We start from the raw sequence: 19136 nt of genomic DNA on the forward strand, positions 1-19136 counted from the left end.
ACACAGAAACATCAATTCCAAAGAACACCTGCACCCCTATGTTTATAGCAGCACTATTTACAATAGCTAAGCTTTGGAAACAGCCAAATGCCCAAAATAGATGACTGGATCAAGAAGATGTGGTGCATATACACAATGGATTATTACTCAGCATTCAAAAAAGATAAACACATGCAATTTGCAGCAACATGGATGGTGCTGGAATGGATCGTGCTCAGCGAAATAAGCCAGAAAGAAAAAGAAAAATACCGGATGGTCTCACTCATAGCAGGGAATCTAGAAAACTTAAATAAGGGACCAGGAAAAAAGAATAACTATAAGAAAGTAAAAATCAAAATCAACAAACAACTATGAACCAGAGACACTCTATGTGGGGGGGGGCGGGGAGGGGGGGATTGGGGTCAAATAAGGGGGTTGCAATTGTATGGGGAATATAAAAATAAAATTTATAAAGAAAAAAGACTAGGAAAAATACACTAAAAAAAAAAAAGAAAATAATCAAGAAGTATTCCTTTGTAGAATATGCATTTTATTTGCCTATGCAGATTGGCACAATAAAATGGTGAAATGGAAACCAAAAATCTTTCTTATTTTCACTTTCCCATTGTGAAAAGTTGTAGGCTTTCTTTGATTGGCATTTATCATCATTTCCATTTTATCAATGATTAGTGAAGCTCAGTTATATTAATATTCTTTTTAGTTATACAAATTTTTATGGTAATATCTACGTGTAACCTTAGGTCTTCAAATTCCTCATTTTAGTTTATGTTGTATGAAAGAAAGGGACAAAATATTTATAAGGACAGGTCAGATAAGTACAGCTTCAAAATTAACTTTCTATTCATACATAGCTAATGCAATATGCATGGGTATAATTATAATATTTATTATTCATTAAGGCCACATCTATTAAATATGGGAAAGCCTTATTGTATGTCTTTTATCCTGCAGAGTTCAGGTAGAATGGCAACACTGTGATCTATTACTTGAAATTTTCTATTTTTAAGTAGTCTGACTTGAGGAACTTTCCTTTATTTATTTCTTGTGAGATCATTCCCTAGCTTAATATCAATATATTCTCATTTGTCACATTAGCTAATTTGTCGTTCTTCAATTGTCTTGCATCAACACATTCATTAAAAGTTAATAAACAGTTGTCACTCTTAATGAAATTAGTCATCATATGGTTAGCCTTTCCATAGCTATCAATTATCCTTTTATTTATTTGGTCTCTTTCCTTTATCTCAGAAATTTCGCTGGTTATTTGTCATCTAATATATGGATTAGTTATACCATGTGATGAAATACAAACTCCATTGGGCCTCCTGGTGGCCTAGGAGATAAGTCTCAGGTTATCACCACAAAGGACTGAGTTAATACCTAGCCAGGGAGTTACCTACATGGCACAGCAGACCTCACCTGTTTCACCTGCTGCTCCCCTCAGCAGTGTATTTATGAAAATCTGCCTCTTCTGCTCCCCACTCTGTCTCCAGTGAATTCTTTCACCCCCCCACACCTCTGGCCTGCACCCCAGTTCTATGCAAAAATAAATAAATAAAATCTTAAAAAAGCCCTCCATTTGAATATAGTACTGAAGAACATAATAGCCTGTAAGTGATAAGTTTTATAGGGTTTTAGAAACCAATACTTTCCAATGCAGCCCAAATCTTTTTGCTTAGCATTCAGACCATTTAGAAGTAATCTTCCTCTCCTTGTTCTTCCATTACATCCTCTGCACATCTCTACCATGAGAGTTAACTTATCTTTACAGTAGAGTTTCAGGGCATAAGCACTTAATCAACTTGAATTCAAGTCTAAGTAAAGCTGAAACAGAGTAATTTTAATACTTCAGTTTTAACCACCAGTCTACATCAGTTAGGGTTCAATCAGAGAAACAGGACCCTATGAGTGATAGATATTATGGAATTTATTATGGGTATTAGCCCTCATGTAATTGTAGGAATTAGTTAAGCAGTTTAACGGTTGGACCTAAAGTTAGCAGGGTCAATAGTTAGGAAGAAAAAATGGTCATGAAATGGGGAAGTATAGGGAAAACTTGGAGCTGGTGAGGACAAGCTAAAATCCAAAAGAACAAACTGAGGACGGATTTAAAACCTGCATCTGCCTCTCACTGCATTCAATCTCACTGACATGAATAACCTAACTTGCAGGATATGATGGTTCCTTGGGCCACACTGCTCAACATGCTCCTAGCTCAGAATCCAGAGAAGCTGAAGGAGGCATCTGGCAGGAGCTGGAGAACTGTCAACAGGCTGCTGGCCCCAGCCTACCCAGAGAGCCAGCTGGTATAATGATCTTTGGAGCATAAAAACATCTGTTGCGTTGAGGCTACCCAGGGGGAAGATGGGGTTATGGAGCAATGTGGGGAGGTTGCTTAATGGTCTGTGGTGGAAGATTATTGGTGCCTTGGTGGCAGGTGTGGATGGTAATGTACATCTGAACAGGTATGAACGTTTACCCTTAAATCACAGTGTTGTAAACCATCACTGCCACAGTAAGAAATAATTAATATCAAAAGGGAAAGAAAGTCTGCTGCTTTACTTCTGCCTTTCAAGTTTCACACGAAGTTCTCTTTTAACTGAACCTAACCTGGAATCATCCTGGGCTATTGGTGGGAGGACAGACTGTCCCAGCCCCTGTGGAAACAGTATGGAAATTTGTCCAAATATTAAATACAGATATACCATGAGACCTAGAAACTCTACTCGTAGGTTGTTATCCAAAGAATCAAAATCACTAATTTGAAGGGATATAGGCACTCCTGTGTTCATTGCAGTGCTGTTATAATAACCAAGTTATGGAAACAACCTGAGTGCCATGGACAGAAGAATGGATTAGAAAATGAGGTATAAGTTCTCCCTGGTGGCCTAAGGGTTAAGTCTCTGCACTATTACCCAGAAGGCCTGAGTTGATCCCTCCCCACCACTCAGGGAGCTGACCCACATGGCACAGCAGACCTCTCCTCTCTTGCCCACTGCTCCTCTCAGCAGTGTACTTAAGTAAATCTGCCTCTTCTGCTCCCCACTCCATCTCTGGTGAATCCTCTCATCCCCCTCACCTCTGTCCTGTACCCCAGTTCTTCTATGAAGAAAGGAAGGCAGGCAGGCAGGCAGGCAGGCAGTTCCTTCTTCATTAAGTGGACACAATGCTAAGCCACCACAAGTCCACTTCTGCATAAGCCTTTGAATAAGCAAGGGATTGAAAATGTACATCTGATAATGTATTTTCAGTCTTAGTTCCCAAATGCTTCTCATAGTGTAAACATCACACAGAACTAAATGCAAATCTACTATTGGGCTGAATTTTTCTAACAATACCACCATCCTGAACGTAAGGAAACTGCTTTATTACATGTTCACCTGCAGAAAGTGATTAATCCAATGCAGGAGCAAAAGACTAGCTGCACTGGATCTAAAAGCCGAGAGATGGTATACAGGTCTCCAACATGATGTTCTCCTAAGAAAACATTCTAGATTAATTCTGCTCAATCCGGTTGTCACCTTACATTTTTTTTTTAAGGATTTATTTATTTATTTATACAAGCACTGGGTACAGTCAGAAGCGTGGCAGTGTGAGAGAATTCACCAGAGACAGAGCGGGGAACAGAACAGGCAGACCGACGAAATACACTGCTGAGGGGAGCAGCGGGCACAGTAGGAGAGGTCTGTGTGCCGTGTGGGGCCCTCGCTGGTGGCCAGGGATCGAACTGGTGCTGCAGAGGCTGCGGGCAGCTTTTCAGCCCAGCGCTCAACGGCTGTGCCACCAGGGATGGCCCGTCACCATACATTTTGTCTTTGGAATCCAATAATGATTTTAGAAACTTCTTAAACAAATATTAGCTATATGGTACATAAATGAATTTCTCTTAGCAAATAGCAAAGTGCCTGGCACAAATTAGATAATTAATAGATGTCAGTTAAATTATTGCAAAATTTTTTAATATTTTATTTTATATAATTCTTACATCATTTTTCATTTTTGCACAATGTATGCATATTCATTCTGTATATTCCCTGTATAATACCCGCCCCCTTAATTTGGCCCTAATCCCTCTTCTCCTCCCCCCAACCCCCGTTAGTGTGTCTCTGGTTTATGGTTGCTTGTTGATTTTGATTTTTTCTTTATTATAATTAGTCTTTTCCCTGGTGCCATATTTGGGTTTTCTAAATTCCTGCTATGAGTGAGACCATGCAGTATTTTTCTTTTTCTTTCTGACTTATTTCACTGAGCATGATCCCTTCCAGCTCCATCCATGTTGCTGCAGATTGCACAAGCTTATCTTTTTTGATTGCTGAGTAATATTCCATGGTGTATATGTACCACATCTTCTTGATCCAGTCATCTATTTTTGGGCATTTGGGCTGTTTCCAAGGCTTAGCTATTGTAAATAGTGCTGCTATAAACATAAGGATGCAGATGCTCTTTGGAATTGATGTTTCTGTGTCCTTTGGGTAAATACCTAGGAGTGGAATTGCTGGATCATATGGAAGCTCTATGTTTAGTAGGTCCAGAAATCTCCACACAGCTCTCCATAGTGGTTGGACCAGTTTGCACTCCCACAATACACACAGTTTCACATTATCCAAAATAACCACTGCTAATTTTGTGTGTCATTCTCCAAATATTCTATGCACTCCAAACATGTAAAATGTTTGTATATTTACACATTTTGTGTATTGAAACAAGTGAAATATAAATATTGCAATAGATTTTTGATTAATATATCTTGAAATTTTTTAAATGTCAGAACAGAAACGTAGGGCTTCTTTTTAAGAAAACTTAAAAATGTATGCTGATGCATAGATTTGAAATTTAAGTAGCTCCCTTTGCTGCTTACCTTAGGCTGACTCTAAGATACAGAATTGAAAACAATGGAACATAGACATTTATCTTTGTATATATGAACAGCTATAGCTACAGAGAAAATTCACACTAAAGGTATGGCATGACTTGTCTATGTTCAGTTTTCAAGTGTATGGTCTGTTTTTTTTAGGCTATACAATGTTTAGATCTCATTAGAAGTTGCTAGTAAACACAGGGTCTCATGTATTTCTGCAGTCTCTTGTCAAGAGACCTTTGGCAAAAAGAAAAACGGTCTTTGTCTTTATTATTTATAGATCCTCTTTTTGCCATCTATAATTTGCTAATACTTAGCCATCAATCATAGTTGTCTTCTGAAACTGAAGACCACTTTCCTAGAGACTAAAATTGTTATTGAAACGAGATTTTTAGGAATAGGCCCGGAATCTGAGAACCCTAGTCAGGCTCTTTTTCAGTTTTTGTCTTTGGTGAGGAAAGTTTAACATCGAGACCAAAGTTACAGAAGAGCAAGAGATTTATTGATAGGTAGGAAGGAGGGCAGGAAAGCTCTCTGAAGTGGAGAGGAGTCCTGTGTGGGTAGCTACTGAGGGGGCGAGAAGCAGGTGCTTATATGGTCATAGTGGGCAAGGCGTTGGGGTTTGGCCATGGTATCTCTGGTTTTGTCTCTTACTGATTGGCTAGACTGGGGCCTCCTGGGCTACTGAGGTCCACTGAGTTTTCCCATGTTACTCCGTGCGCTTTTCTGAAACCAGTTGTGGTCCATTCATATTGTGCTATTATGTTGGTATTGTGAACATTCCATTTTTTAATTGAATGGGGGGGTGTTCTTCCTGGTCTATGATTGTTTCTCAATCAGGGTGATAAATGGACTTGGGGCTTGGGGCACCCTGTTCCTAACTGACTGCCTCTACCCATTTCCTAACTTCCTCCTTCATTATCACCACATTTAACTCAAACTCAATATAATCATCCCTCATCTCTGTTCACACTTAAGTGCCAGAAATTCCTCCTTCCTGCCACCAATGTCAATGTCACAATCACTTTGGAAATCTGCGTGGCATTATCTTTTAGAATCTGCATTTCCACTATCAGACATTATTGAAAGAAACAGAAGACACAGAAAATGGAAGAATAGTCCCTGCTCATGGATTGTAGAATCAACATTGTCAAATGGCTATTCTACCCAAAACTATATACAGATTCAACAAAATCCCAATATCAATGGCATATTCAATGACTGAAATTCATATGGAATCCCAAAAGACCTTGAATAGCAAAAGCAATCTTGACAAAGAAAAAAAGAGAATGGAGGTATCACACTTCCAGACCTCAATCTATATTATAAAGCTATAATAATTAAAACAGCCTGATACTGGAACAAAAACAGACTTATACACCACTGGAACAGAACTGAGAGCCCAGAAAAAACTTACATACATATGGGCAGTTAATCTATGACAAAGAAGTAAAAAATATATGCTAGAACAAAGATAACGTCTTCCATATATGGTGTTCAGAAAACTGGGCGGCTGTATGCAAAAGAGTAAAACTAGACCACAGTCTTATTCCACACACCAAAATCAACTCAAAATGGATCAAAGACTTGCCTGTAAAACCTGAAACCATAAAATACATAGAAGAAACCAGGGGCAAACCATTTCATGACATAAGTTTTAGTGATGCCTTTAGGGATTTGTCCCCAACAGCAAGAAGAACAAAACAGAATGTAAACAGCTGGGACGACATCAAAGTAAAAAGCATTTGTATAGTGAAAGAAACCATAACTAAACCAAAAAGACACCCTACTGAATGGGAGAAAATATTTGTATATATACATCTGACAAAGGGTTAATATCAAAGATATACAAAGAACTCACAAAGCTTTACAAAAACAAAAGAAATAAACCAATCAAAAAGTGGGCAAAAGAACTAAACAGACACTTCCCCAAAGAAGAGATTAAACTGACAAACAGGCACATGAAAAATGCTCACTATTACTTATTATTAGAGAAATGCAAATCAAGACCACAATGAGATAATACCTCACACCTGTCAGAATGGCCTGTATCAAGAAGACCAGAATCAACAAATGCTGGTGCAGATGTGGAGAAAAGGGAGCTTCCTACACTGCTGGTGGGAATGCAAACTGGTCCAGCCCCTGTGGAAAGCTGTGTGGAGGTATTTCAAGACATTAAACATGGATCTGCCATTAGATCCAGTAATTCCACTCCTAGGCATCTACCTCCAAAATTCAAAAACATTAATTTGAAAGGAAACTTGCTCTCTGATGTTAATGCAGCACTCTTTTCTGTAGTTAAGCAATGAAAAAAACGTAAGTACCCCAGAACCAAAGAGTGGAGCAAAAAGATGTGGTATATACACACAATGGAATACGACTCAGAGATCAAAAAAGATAAACTCATGTCATTTGTGGTAATGTGGATGGAACTTGAAAAGAGAGTACATGAAATAAGTCAGAAGGAGAAAGACAAGTACTGGCTGGTGTCACTAATGTGTGGAATATAAGTAACTAAGTTAATAGATAAAGACCATAATCTGTCAGAAAAACCAAGCTGGGAGAACTGACTACAGAACTGAGACACCAAGGTGGGGACGGGGAAAGGAGGTGGCGTAATGGTCTGTGATGGTGGAGTACGGGTGAGTTAATGGTGGGTGCGCTGCGATGGTTGTACCTGTGGGGGGTATCCCAATGTCACCTCAGTCAAAAATTAAAAAAAAAAAAATCTGCGTTTTGCAGTAATCTACTGCTGGTGATATATATACCGATCAGAAATGAGAATAGGCCTTCCTGGTGGTGCAAGGGGTTAAGATGCAGCACTATGAAGCAATCCGCAGCCTTGCAGCACGAGTTCGATACCCAGCCAGGGAGAAACCCACATGGCGCAACAGACATCTACGGCCACCCCCACTGCTCCCCTCAGCAGCGTACTTTGGTCAGTCCAGCTGTTCTGCTTCCCGCTCTGTCTCTGGTGGATCCTCTCACCCCCCATATCTGGCCTGTGCCCCAGCTCTTGCATGCATAAATAAATAAATCTTAAAAAAAATGAGAATACATGTGCACTAAAAACTTTGTCTAAGCATGTTTGTAGCAACATTACTTCTAATAGTTCCAAAGGGAAACTCAAAGGTCCCCTCAACCATGAAAAAGATAACTTTGCCATAATCATACAAAGAAATAACATGCAGTAGTGAAAATGAACAAATTTCTGCTACAGGATCCACGGAGGAATTTCACAAACATTTAGTAACAGAGTCACACACAGTAACACTCGCTGCATGACTGCAGAAGTTCCAGCACAGGAAAATCTAACACATTGTTGGGATGGTGCCTGGAGGCTCCCTGAGGGGTTACTGCGCTACTCACAGAGTCCTGTTTCTTGACCTGCAAGAGCTTGCACAGGTGGGTTCACTTTGTGAAAGAAAATTCATTCTCTCCAGACAGGGGGGTGTGAAGAACATTGGCAGGATGGGGTCTGCGGAGGGTGCAGGGAAGCTGGGGAAGAAATGACTGTGGCTGGAACACTCCTTTCCCTGGGCAGGGAGCGGGAAACACCGCACCAGAGAAACAAATTCCATCAAAAGCAAACCCTTGAACTCCGGAGCCTGGAGGCACATTGCTGAGGGCGGTTGGTTCCCAGTCTGGCGCGGGGCGCTGGTGAGGGGCGCTGGTGAGGGGCGCTGGTGCGGGGTGTTGTGCGGGGTGCTGTGCGGGGCGCTGGTGCGGGGTGCTGTGCTGGGCGCTGTGCTGGGCGCTGGTGCGGGGCGCTGGTGCGGGGTGCTGGTGCGGAGTGCTGTGCAGGGTGCTGGCGCGGGGTGTTGGCGCCGGGTGCTGGTGCGGGGTGCTGTGCGGGTGCTGGTGCGGGGTGCTGGTACGGGGTGCTGTGCAGGGTGCTGGTGCGGGGTGCTGTGCAGAGTGCTGGTGCGGGGTGCTGTGCGGGGTGCTGGCGCGGGGCGCTGGCGCGGGGTGCTGTGCGGGGTGCTGGCGCGGGGTGCTGTGCAGGGTGCTGTGCCGGGTGCTGGTGCGGGGCGCTGAGCTGGGTGCTGGTGCGGGGTGCTGGTGCGGGGTGCTGGCGCGGGGTGCTGGCGCGGGGTGTTGGCGCTGGGTGCTGGTGTGGGGTGCTGTGCGGGTGCTGGTGCGGGGTGCTGGTATGGGGTGCTGTGCAGGGTGCTGGTGCAGGGTGCTGGTGCGGGGTGCTGTGCGGGGTGCTGGTGCGGGGTGCTGTGCGGGGTGCTGGTGCGGGGTGCTGTGCGGGGTGCTGGTGCGGGGTGCTGGTGAGGGGTGCTGGGCAGGGTGCTGGTCCGGGGAGCTGACCCTCGGGCCTCCTCCTGCTGGGGCCCGGCGCGCAGGAGAACGCACGGTGGAAACACTCGGCCGTTTTCCTCCTCACGGCCTGGCGCTCCGGAAGAACCTTCACGACCCGGGGGCCCGCATTGTCCGGGCGGGGCCGAGCCCCACTGTGACTCCCTAGCAACGGGGCCAGCCTTTGCGGCTCCTAGCAACGCAGCGCGTCCCCGGCGCCGGCCCCCCGCAGGCCGCGCCCCCTCCCCGACACTGGGGCCGGGGCCGAGGAGGCTGCAGGGACAGCCGTCTGGCTCGGGGACGGCCAGGCAGAGAGTTTAGGGAAGAAAAAAAAATCCAGGTGTGCGAGTGTGTGCCTCGAAGGCGCGCCCGGAGCCCGAGCGCCCGCGCACCCGGAGGGCGGCCGTCCCCGCCGGGCCGGCCCCGCGCGCAGCCGGGAAGGAGCCGCGGGGACCCGCGCGCCCCGGCCGGACATGCTGGACCCCGCCCTCCCCGCGCGGCCGGACGCGGGCGGCCGGCTGCTGTCCGCGCTGCCCTCGCTGAGCCAGGAGGGTAAGCGGCCGGGCTGGACGGGGCTGCGGGCTGGCCGCGCCCACCGAGGCCGGGGGAGGACGGCTGCCCTGCCCTGCGGCGGGCCTGGGGCTGCTGGGCCTGGGCTGGCTGGACGCCCCGGATTCCCCGCCGTCTGCGTCCATGAGGGGGGGCAGCCAAGGCCGTGCTTGCCTGGGGGGAGCACCAGGTGCTCTGTGCTGCTACCTGGAAGCCACCAGCCTAAAGCACTCCTCAGAGGTCCAGCAGAGACCTACCCTGCCTCATGGGTTCCGTGTTAAGAAAGGGGATGATCGTAACAAGAACCGGGCAGGTGTGCAGAAGAGGACCTGGAAGTTTCTTCCAGAGAACTTAGCGGGCTTGGTTAGAAAGCGGAACGTCTCAGAAAGGCAGCCCCAGGGTGACACTCAGATCTATCTGTGACCTTGAGCCCTGGGGAAGGGTCATGCTCCAGCAATGAAACTAATGTTACCATCAAGTCCTTGTAACCACGGCTGTTGCTTAGGCCTTAACAAAATGATTTTAGGAAATTAAAAAAATAGGGATAGACACTTTTTCTGCCCTCCACCCCTGCATCACTACTATTTTTTCTTGTTTTTATAACTTTATAAGTTAAAAAATATTTTCCATATTTATATAGATATCATTCATTCAAATAAATTTGAGGAATTACTATGTACTGGGCACTAGAGAACTGATTGTGAGCAAAAATCTTTGCATTTACAATCTAGCAGGGAAGTTATGTGTATCAAACAATCACAAAAGTCAATAAAAATTCCAATTGATTAAATATGACCAAGGAAGTGTCAGCGGGAAGGCAAGCGTGTTCCAAGCAGAGGGAATAACAAGAGTAAAAGCTCAGACTTGAGGGTGCTGTGGTTGAGATAGTGGAAGTTCAGGTGACTGTTTTGTGACTTGGCAAGGGTGGGGGAGGAAGCATGCTCTAAGAGAGAGAAAAGGAAGCCTCAGGGTTATGCAAGGTCCTGTAAATCACATTAAGCATGTCGGCCTTCTATGTGAAATCTGATGGGAGGCCAAGTGTTTTGAGTGGGGCTAAAGGCTTGTGTCTTAAAAAGATTGCTGTGATTCCAACGCGGAGAGTGAATCGGAAGGCCAGAAGTGCAAATGCATGATAGCTTGGTCTAAATTGGTAGAGTAAAAATGGAAGTGACAGACTGAAAGACTGCTTTGGATGTCAGATAAACAGATCACGGTGATGGGCTGGATATGGAGGGGGAGCGGGCCCTCCCGCCCAACTTCTGAATACTATTTTAGGAGTCGTCGGAATTAAAGTTGTCATTAAAGCCCTGGACATAGTTGTGATGGCTTAAGAGTGGGAACAGAAAGACTAGAGAAGGGCTCTGGCCATACTTTGAAAAACCCCAACCTCTAATGACTGGGTTGAGAAGATAAACCTGCGGAAGAGACTGATAGTAAATGACTGGAGAGTTAGGATGACAGCCCAGGGGAAATCATGTCACAAAACCTGCAGGAAAGGAGCTTCATGGAAGAAGGCAGAGGTCACGCCCCCCAAGGGGCCATAGAGGTGTGCATTGAATTGATTGACAGTGAGACCCTCGGTGCCTTTTGCAAGGTCCTTGTTAGTTGAGTGACAGAAATTGATGTCAAATGACTATTAACTTTTTACAAATGAGCCATTGTAGAGACAAGGATGAACTCCCAAGCTCAGCCAAACCAGAAGTGAACTTTTCTTTGGTTAATTCCCTGTGTTTCTGTATGTTTTACCAAAGTTTAATATTTTGTAATTGTAATATGTGGAACATCTCACCAATGATTTTACAGATGTGACCTGGGTAAAACTGTTGAAACCTTCAGAGGCAGCTATCTGTGGCGGCAGGAAGGCTGGTCTTCAACACATAGAACATTAATCTCTCTACTGCACTGTTCTCTGGAGATGTTTCTTTGTTCAAATCACTGTAATATTCTGTTCTGTTTGTATATCAGTATTTTCATTTTAGAAGATATGTAAAATCAGGGAGCTTATTTTTTTTTTTAAAGATTTATTTATTTATGCATACAAGAACTGGGGTGCAGACCAGACATGTGGGGGGGTGGTGAGAGGATTCCCCAGAGACAGAGTGGGGAGCAGAACTGGCAGATGTACTGAAATCCACTCCTGAAGGGAGCAGCGGGGAGACAGGAGAGGTCTGCTGCACCATGTGGGTCACCTCCCTGGCCAGGGATCAAACTCTTGCTGCAGTGGCTGCGGGTAGTTTCATAGTGCTGTGTCTTAACCACTTGCGCCACCAATGGGCCCCCAAATAGCACTGTTCTTGAGCTTTAACTTTGAGAATTAAAACACAACCTTTTGATTTGCAGAGTTCCTCTTTGGAAAGTATCTTTAATACATAATTAAATTTCGAGTGGAGAAGTCAACACATATAATTTTCTATATTTCTTAATATTAGTTGTACCTAGAGTATACTTTCATCGCACACAATGACATTTCAGTTATTGGAAATTGCTTATTTTTCTACCACGGGTTTTTTTTTTTTTTTTTTTTAAATGTAGCTCAGAGCAAGAAAATGAACACAGAAAGCTTCCCTCAATGGCTCAAAGCAGATAGTCTATACAACAATTCAAAGTAAAGGCCTTTGGTCCCTTATCCAAAGGTCTGTTTTATGAGAGATTTTTTTTTTTCCAGATATACTATTAGTATATTTGTTGAAACAATATACAAGAACGCAGCAGATCAGAAGCAGTGAATTAGGACTGGGGAGTTAGCTTGTGGAGCACAAGTGCAGAGAGAAGTCTTGTGCATTAGTCTTATGCATTAGAGTATGCTTTGTCTTGAGAAGTGACAGCTGGTAGTCTTAACAGTGTCAAGTGAGAGTCAAGAATTAAGCAAAATAGGGCCCTCCCTGGTGGCGCAAGAGGTAAAGCACAACACTGTTAAGATATTGGCAGCCTCTGCAGCAAGAGTTCGATCCCCAGCCAGCCAGGGAGCTACCCACTTGGCACAGCAAACCTCTCCTGTTTCTCCCGCTGCTCCCCTCAGCAGTGTGTTTCAGTAGATCTGCCTGTTCTACTCCCTGCTCTGCCTCTGGTGAGTCCTCTCACCCTCCCGCGCTTCTGGCCTGTACCCCGATACTTGTATGCATAAGTAAATCTTTTGAAAAAAAGAATTAAGCAAAATAGTGTGCAGACAACAGCCTTTCATACCTTAGTGACACTTGACCTTATTCCTGTGTTCTAGAATGGTATAAAAATGAAAGTTTGTATCAATCAGTTGACAGAGATTAGACACTTAAATGCTGGTTGAATGGGTCATTATGATTATTCTTGATTAACACTATATAATAAAGGGAAAAGTGGCAGCATTCTTTTTATTTTAGAAAATAGTTCTCCTAAAGTGTGTTATTATTTTCAGTCATATTTTTGGAATTTAAAACAGGTAAGCTGTAATTACCAGAAAAATGTACTCTCGGAATGATCTTACTTTATGTTAATTCTAAATTAATTGAGGGCTGGCTTTTATTATTAATTTTTTTATTGTCACCACATGTAACCCACCATAAAAGCACCCATAGTCCTCCACACTTTGCTTTCTACAATCCCCTTCCCCACGGGAGCCTTAATTTTACAGACAGATTTTTGGGTTTGTTATTTTGATTTTGGCTGACCCTTTAGTTTGTTTCTCTATATTCCACATATAAGTGAAACCCTCTGATATTTGTCTCTCTCTTGACCTACTTTTTTCAGCATTATCCTGTCCAGTTCCATTCATGTTGTCACAGATGTAAAGAATTTCTTTTTTTTTTTATTGCTGAGTACTGATTATGCATGTCACAGTTACATTTTTATTTATTAGCACTAGCTACTATCGCATGAGTCTTTAGATAAATTATTTTTGGTTTCCTTTGAATTTCAGATGTCTCGACTATCTGGGGCCTTGTGGCAGAATTCGTGCAACGACAGCTGTACCTAAACAAGGTAGGATTTATATTTCAGTTCCAATGAGGGAGTCTTAAGGATCTTTCCTTCTTAGTTCTTACCATTTTTCTGGGAGAAGGATAGCAGACTTTAGAGCTACCCAGTTTAATTTACAGTCCTAGAGTTTTGTGATGCTCATACTGAGGACTGTTCTTTGTAGATCATCTTTAAATAACGAATTTGTAAGTTCTGCTGTTTGGTGACATGAAGTGTATCATCGATCAACCTGGGTGTGCGTAGGGGAAATGGGTGGTGTGTGATCTGATGTTCCTGGTGCAGTACAGGAGAATTCAGTGCTTCTTACCTTGCTTCTTTGTTGGGACTGGATTCTAATGGAAATATAGTTAAGACAGGAAGTGAACTCACCTTGACAAAAATTACAGACTTTGTCCAGTCCTGTTAATTCTCAAGTTTAGATGCCACAAAACTAAACAGAGATTTGGGAAGTTAGGAGGTTGTGGAACTCCTATGCCATACTCTGAAGTGCCAATGTGACAGCCCTTGGGCTGAATACATCCTTCAAACTTATTTTGTTTGGTCTGATAGTTTGAATTTATCATCAACATTTAAAAATTTTGAATTTTCTCTTTTCTTGGGGGGAAAAGCATATTTTACAATACCACTTTTCCATTCCTGTGTGGTGACACTTGTCTGGAGTTGACAAAGGCTCTCCTTTAGATGGGGCGTGCGTGCTCTGGCTACCGTGTTCTCTGGTTGGCTACCCCTTACTTCCTTGCATTCTTTCTTGGCCCCCATTGGCATTTGAGTTTGTAAGTGTTGGTATATGATATTTACAGGGAAACAGAGACTCAGTTTGAGAGCCAAAGCATTTGCTTCTACCAAGCAGTGAAGATCTTCAAACTGCAGCATGTGCCTTGGATGCTGACCTAATTTTAAGGGAGAGATATCAAATCTAGAAGGAGGAATGAGAAAGCAGAGATACTCCTTTAGGTGTCCATCCTTTAACGGCCCATAACTTAAAGCATCACACAATTTACAAAAGTGATGTCAGATGAAGATTAAAGGCAGCTGTGGGATCCATGCCAGTATTCTTAGTCCTCCTAACCTTTGAATGATATGCAAAGATACGGGATCTGCTGTCAGTATGTGGATTGATACATGTTATATTAAACTTATCTGAAAACATAGTCATAAAATGTTATGTCTGTAAGGGATGAAAGAGATCATTGAATTTTTAAGACCTAAGCTTATTCTCGTCACATTTTTCGATAATGGTACTAAGGATTTTTTCCCACCCCTTCAGTGAATCATGTTTGTTGTTCTTCCCTCCTCCCCCACTTCTTTTTTCTTCAGGGGGTTCAGATTCCAGGATTTGGAACTTTTACTTTGATGAGACAAAAGCTTGAGATAGGGAACAAGCTTATTCTAATTCAGAGACCCATGTTCGTCTTGACAGAGAAGTTAGTACAAAAGCATGGACTCAAACAGAACAAAGTATTTATTCCTGGTAAATATTTTAAATGTTTATGGCTTTTCTAAAAGGTTAACTGGCATGGGAATGAAAATGAAAGAGCAAGACTTGCCAATTGCTACTTTATTGACTTCTAATTCGAGGAGCTCACTTTTTACTTGGTACCTTTGGTGGGGAGAGGGGCCACAACAGGGAACTAGCAAGCAGACTTCCTGTAGGTCATTTGAAACATCAGTAATTAACAGGTGTGAGAAGGCCTGATGCAAATTTATGTAAATGCCACATCATAGAGTTGTACACACTTTATCCTTATTTCAGACCCTATGAAATTAAAAGTGGTTATACATAAGAGCAAGCACAGTGGGTCTCTGGTTGAGAGAATTACAGTCAGTATTAACTATGACAAAGATTACAAACTGTTTCTATTACCTAACTTGAATGATAAAAATTTAAAAAATTAGGCTAATAAGTCCATAAAAATGTATTGTTCATTTGTAGATATTTATAATCATTTAAGAATAGTAGGATGACTGAAGGAGATAATCAAATCTCGCTGCAGCAGGTCCTGAATGGAAAGGGCAGGAAAACATCAGAAATAACCCAGAGTTATTATTTTGTCTTGAAGAGAAAATTAAAAGCTTGTGTGCCGTATTGTTTAGAAAGCTAATTGTTCTAATTTTAAGCAAAGAGCATGACACTGTTAGAGAAAATGGTCCTGATTAATATCTGTTGACAACTAATTGTGGTAGTTGTCTGTTGGGATGTTACATTGGGTACAAGTAAAATCTTCCCCAAGGTTAATTCTATTTTTTAGTAGTAAGCAAGAATCAGACAATTCTTTGTGTGTTCGATATGTCACTTCCTTTTCCCAACCCCAGCTGTCTTTTTCTCCTCTAGGTGATATCCCAGTTGTTCCACTTAATTTTGTCGTGCTATCCCTGGAAGGTCCCTACAACAGGGATACGGTGGAAGGATGTGTGAAGGAGACGTTGCTTTTTTTATCACGATCCATTTCCATCAAACAACATGTGGAGTTTGTGTTCAAAGGAATTGGGGTCCTTGTTATCAAAGATGACAAAGTGAAGATGAGATTTTTTAAGGACTTCCTTTGTACCATGGATGGAAGTGGGGCTTTGGTGGATGTCCTAGCAAATGTAAATTCATGTTTTCCTTCTACCCCTCTCTCAATGTTAGCTCTGAATCATCTTGTACATGTGTTATCATTAAGGGAAATTCAGGTTGACGTGTGTTAAATGGCAGTTACCCCAATTCAAAGAAATGCTTGCTTGTAGATTATTAGCTCTGGCAAAAAGGGTTAAAAGGAGAAAGTTTCTTTAAGTTTTTAACTCATGCCAACTGAAAGAATATCAATAGTAATAAAATTTCATTCTGAATGTTTTATAATAACTTTAGAGTTTAAAGTTCTCTTGTATATATTATTTTATTTGCATTCCAAAGCATTATAAAACCAACATTATCATGAGAAAAATGGGGGCTCAGTGAGGTTATGTGGGAAGCCTGAAGTCAGTGTGCTGGTAAGTGGTAGACCTGGAATTCAAGCCCAGATTTTCCAGTCTTTTTTGATGTTTATAATTGTTTTTCAGAAAAATGGAAGTCCCACAATTCAAGCCAAGGAAATGTATCTTTAGCTTTTAATTTGCCATGTTGGAGAAGAAATTTCATATAGACCCATCATTGTTGACCCTTGTAGCAGATAGAACTTCATGCTAGATTTGCTAGAGCAGAGTTTAAGGAAGCAATTAGTCTACTCACAAGACCAACTGAATCCATAATGTGCCTTAAATAGGCACTTCTGGGAATTACAAAGCTGTTCTATGAATTAACTGGATTATCAGGGAGTATTATATAATTCTGTGTCCCAGAGAACACAGCCTTGCTTTTCGAGAAAAAACAATGAGGTCCAATGCATGCAAAGATTATAAATATGGTCTAGTTCTACACTAGTTTCTGCTTTCGCGCAATTCTGGGATGGGGGCTGAGGAGATGGAATTGTGCATAATGTAAGCTCTAGTGTTTTTTCCCCAACCTGGCCTCACACAGAAGGCCAAAGCAGATAGAGAGCTGCTGCCCGTATCACGATGCTGCAGACACTGAGGCACCAAGCACACGGGCCTTTTAAAGGACCAGATAAGTCTGACTGCAAAAAACCTCTTCAACTATCTGAATCTACTTAATCATGGAACTTTAGGTTAATCCAACACACATAGCATCTATAAAACACATTTTGGGGAAGCTGCTGTAAAGTATTGGGAGTGATTGTTTCCTCCCCAAATGTCCCTGTGTTTGAACTTGAGTGCTGTCCCGTGGAAGAGTCCTCTTGGGAAGGTCTGTGCTTGTTTCAGTGCTGCTGCTTTTGCTCAAAATACCTTTAAAACCTCATTTGGGAATTCCCTTCAAAGCTTTCTGTAGGACATCTCTTAATCCCCAAATAATAATTTTATGTGTCTATATTAGTGTATAATAATGTGATTATTATATGCTGTTATGATAATTATAACAGCTGCTCATTTGTTGAATGCTTATGATGTTCTGGCCATTTATAAAAAGTACCTCATACAAATTCCTTAAATTGGATCCTGTTACTGTTTCGAATACCTAAGGTCTACGGCTACACAGCTGTTAGTGGTTTGGGGGATTTAACATGATTCCACTGGACTGCAAAGCCCGTCTCTTAACTGTCCAATTCTATAGGCCCATTTGGGTCAAGAGTGCAACTGGCCAGTTTGTTCATTTTCCTGGCAGTTATCAAGAAGTTCACTCTTAAAGATGTTTAAAAGAGTCATGAACTCTGAGGCAATTTCCAAAGAGGAAATGGTTTGAGAAAAAGCAGCATCGATGGAATTGCTTGGTGACTATTTTGATAAGTCAGATCATTATTCATTGGATTTTAGCTCTGGACTTTAAGCACTAATTTTAAACAAAAATTATGAGAGTACCGTGGTAGCCTTGCCTCTGAGAGAGCCAGTGCTTTGATTAGTCTGTGTCCCGGACCGCATCCCCGTAACCCTGCTCTCTCTGGCCTCCAGAGACCCGGCACTGTGGACTCGGTGTTATCTCATGAAGGGGACATCAGGCGGTGCCCCAGCAATGTGCTGGCGTTTCCAAGGTCAGTGCTTGGCGCCACAGGCTCTTCTGGCACCAGCTCTTGGTCTAATTGTGCAGTGTACCTCAACCTTTTTTTAGCACATTCGTGTGTGTGTGTGTGTGTGTGTGTGTGTGTGTGTGAGAGAGAGAGAGAGAGAGAGAGAGACATTGAGAGAGAGCACAGGAGGGCTCAACATGATGTAAAACTAAGAATGCTGGAATAAAGGTATAAAAGTCAGGAGACAGGTTTTATTTCCAGCAAAAAACCAAAAAGAATTAAAAGATATTCCTTCTCTTATCTCCCTGGAAGTTTTAATATATTCTAATATTACTTCCCATCAACTTTGCCCCTGTAAAATTTATAACATTCCTCTCATCTGCTGGGCTTTACTCCACTTTTCACCACTTCCTCTGAGCCAGCTGCTGCTCCTTTCTGCAGTCTAGCCTGCCTCCTGTCTGATACCTGATTTTGACCACTGAAGGGGTTAGAAAGACAGATAGAAAAGGGGGCAGCTTTACCCCCAGAGCACAGTGTGTGTACTGGTGCCTGCTCCTGACAACGTTTATGGTATTAAAAATAATAATAATGACAACTTATCAGTTATTGTATATGGAAAACTTACTAGATTCCAGGCACTGTTAGCATTGTCTTATTATTGTATTTAATCTTCACTACAACCATGTGTGATATGTAGTATAATTTCAACTATATTATAAATATATAAATTTACAATTTTAATAATTTTTAACAAGTGAAACAGTATGATGTAAAACTAAGAATGCTGGAATAAAAGTCAGGAGACAAATTTTATTTCCAGTTTGGTCATCGCTCGCTCACTGTGTGATCATCATGTTATTAATCTAGTTCTGCACCATTAACCATGATGCATTTCATATGGAGAAAGTTTGGGGAGTAACAACAAGATACCCTAT

At 42.4% G+C, this 19136-nt stretch overlaps 1 protein-coding gene across 1 annotated transcript in view; it reads left to right on the plus strand.

Annotated features, from left to right (window-relative positions):
• CCDC81 (coiled-coil domain containing 81) overlaps window positions 1-19136 on the plus strand; it is a 78171-nt gene that overhangs the window by 27102 nt on the left and 31933 nt on the right. The window contains exons 2-5 of the mRNA XM_054699586.1: window positions 13605-13666; window positions 14981-15134; window positions 15996-16252; window positions 18146-18225. Of these exons, the coding sequence (XP_054555561.1) occupies window positions 15017-15134; window positions 15996-16252; window positions 18146-18225 (455 nt within the window). The 5' untranslated portion in view covers window positions 13605-13666; window positions 14981-15016. The remainder of the gene's footprint in view (window positions 1-13604; window positions 13667-14980; window positions 15135-15995; window positions 16253-18145; window positions 18226-19136) is intronic.

Source organism: Talpa occidentalis, unplaced genomic scaffold, assembly GCF_014898055.3.
Source record: "Talpa occidentalis isolate TD23 unplaced genomic scaffold, MPIMG_talOcc4v2.1 talOcc4.3, whole genome shotgun sequence".
NCBI classification, from domain to species: Eukaryota; Metazoa; Chordata; class Mammalia; order Eulipotyphla; family Talpidae; genus Talpa; species Talpa occidentalis.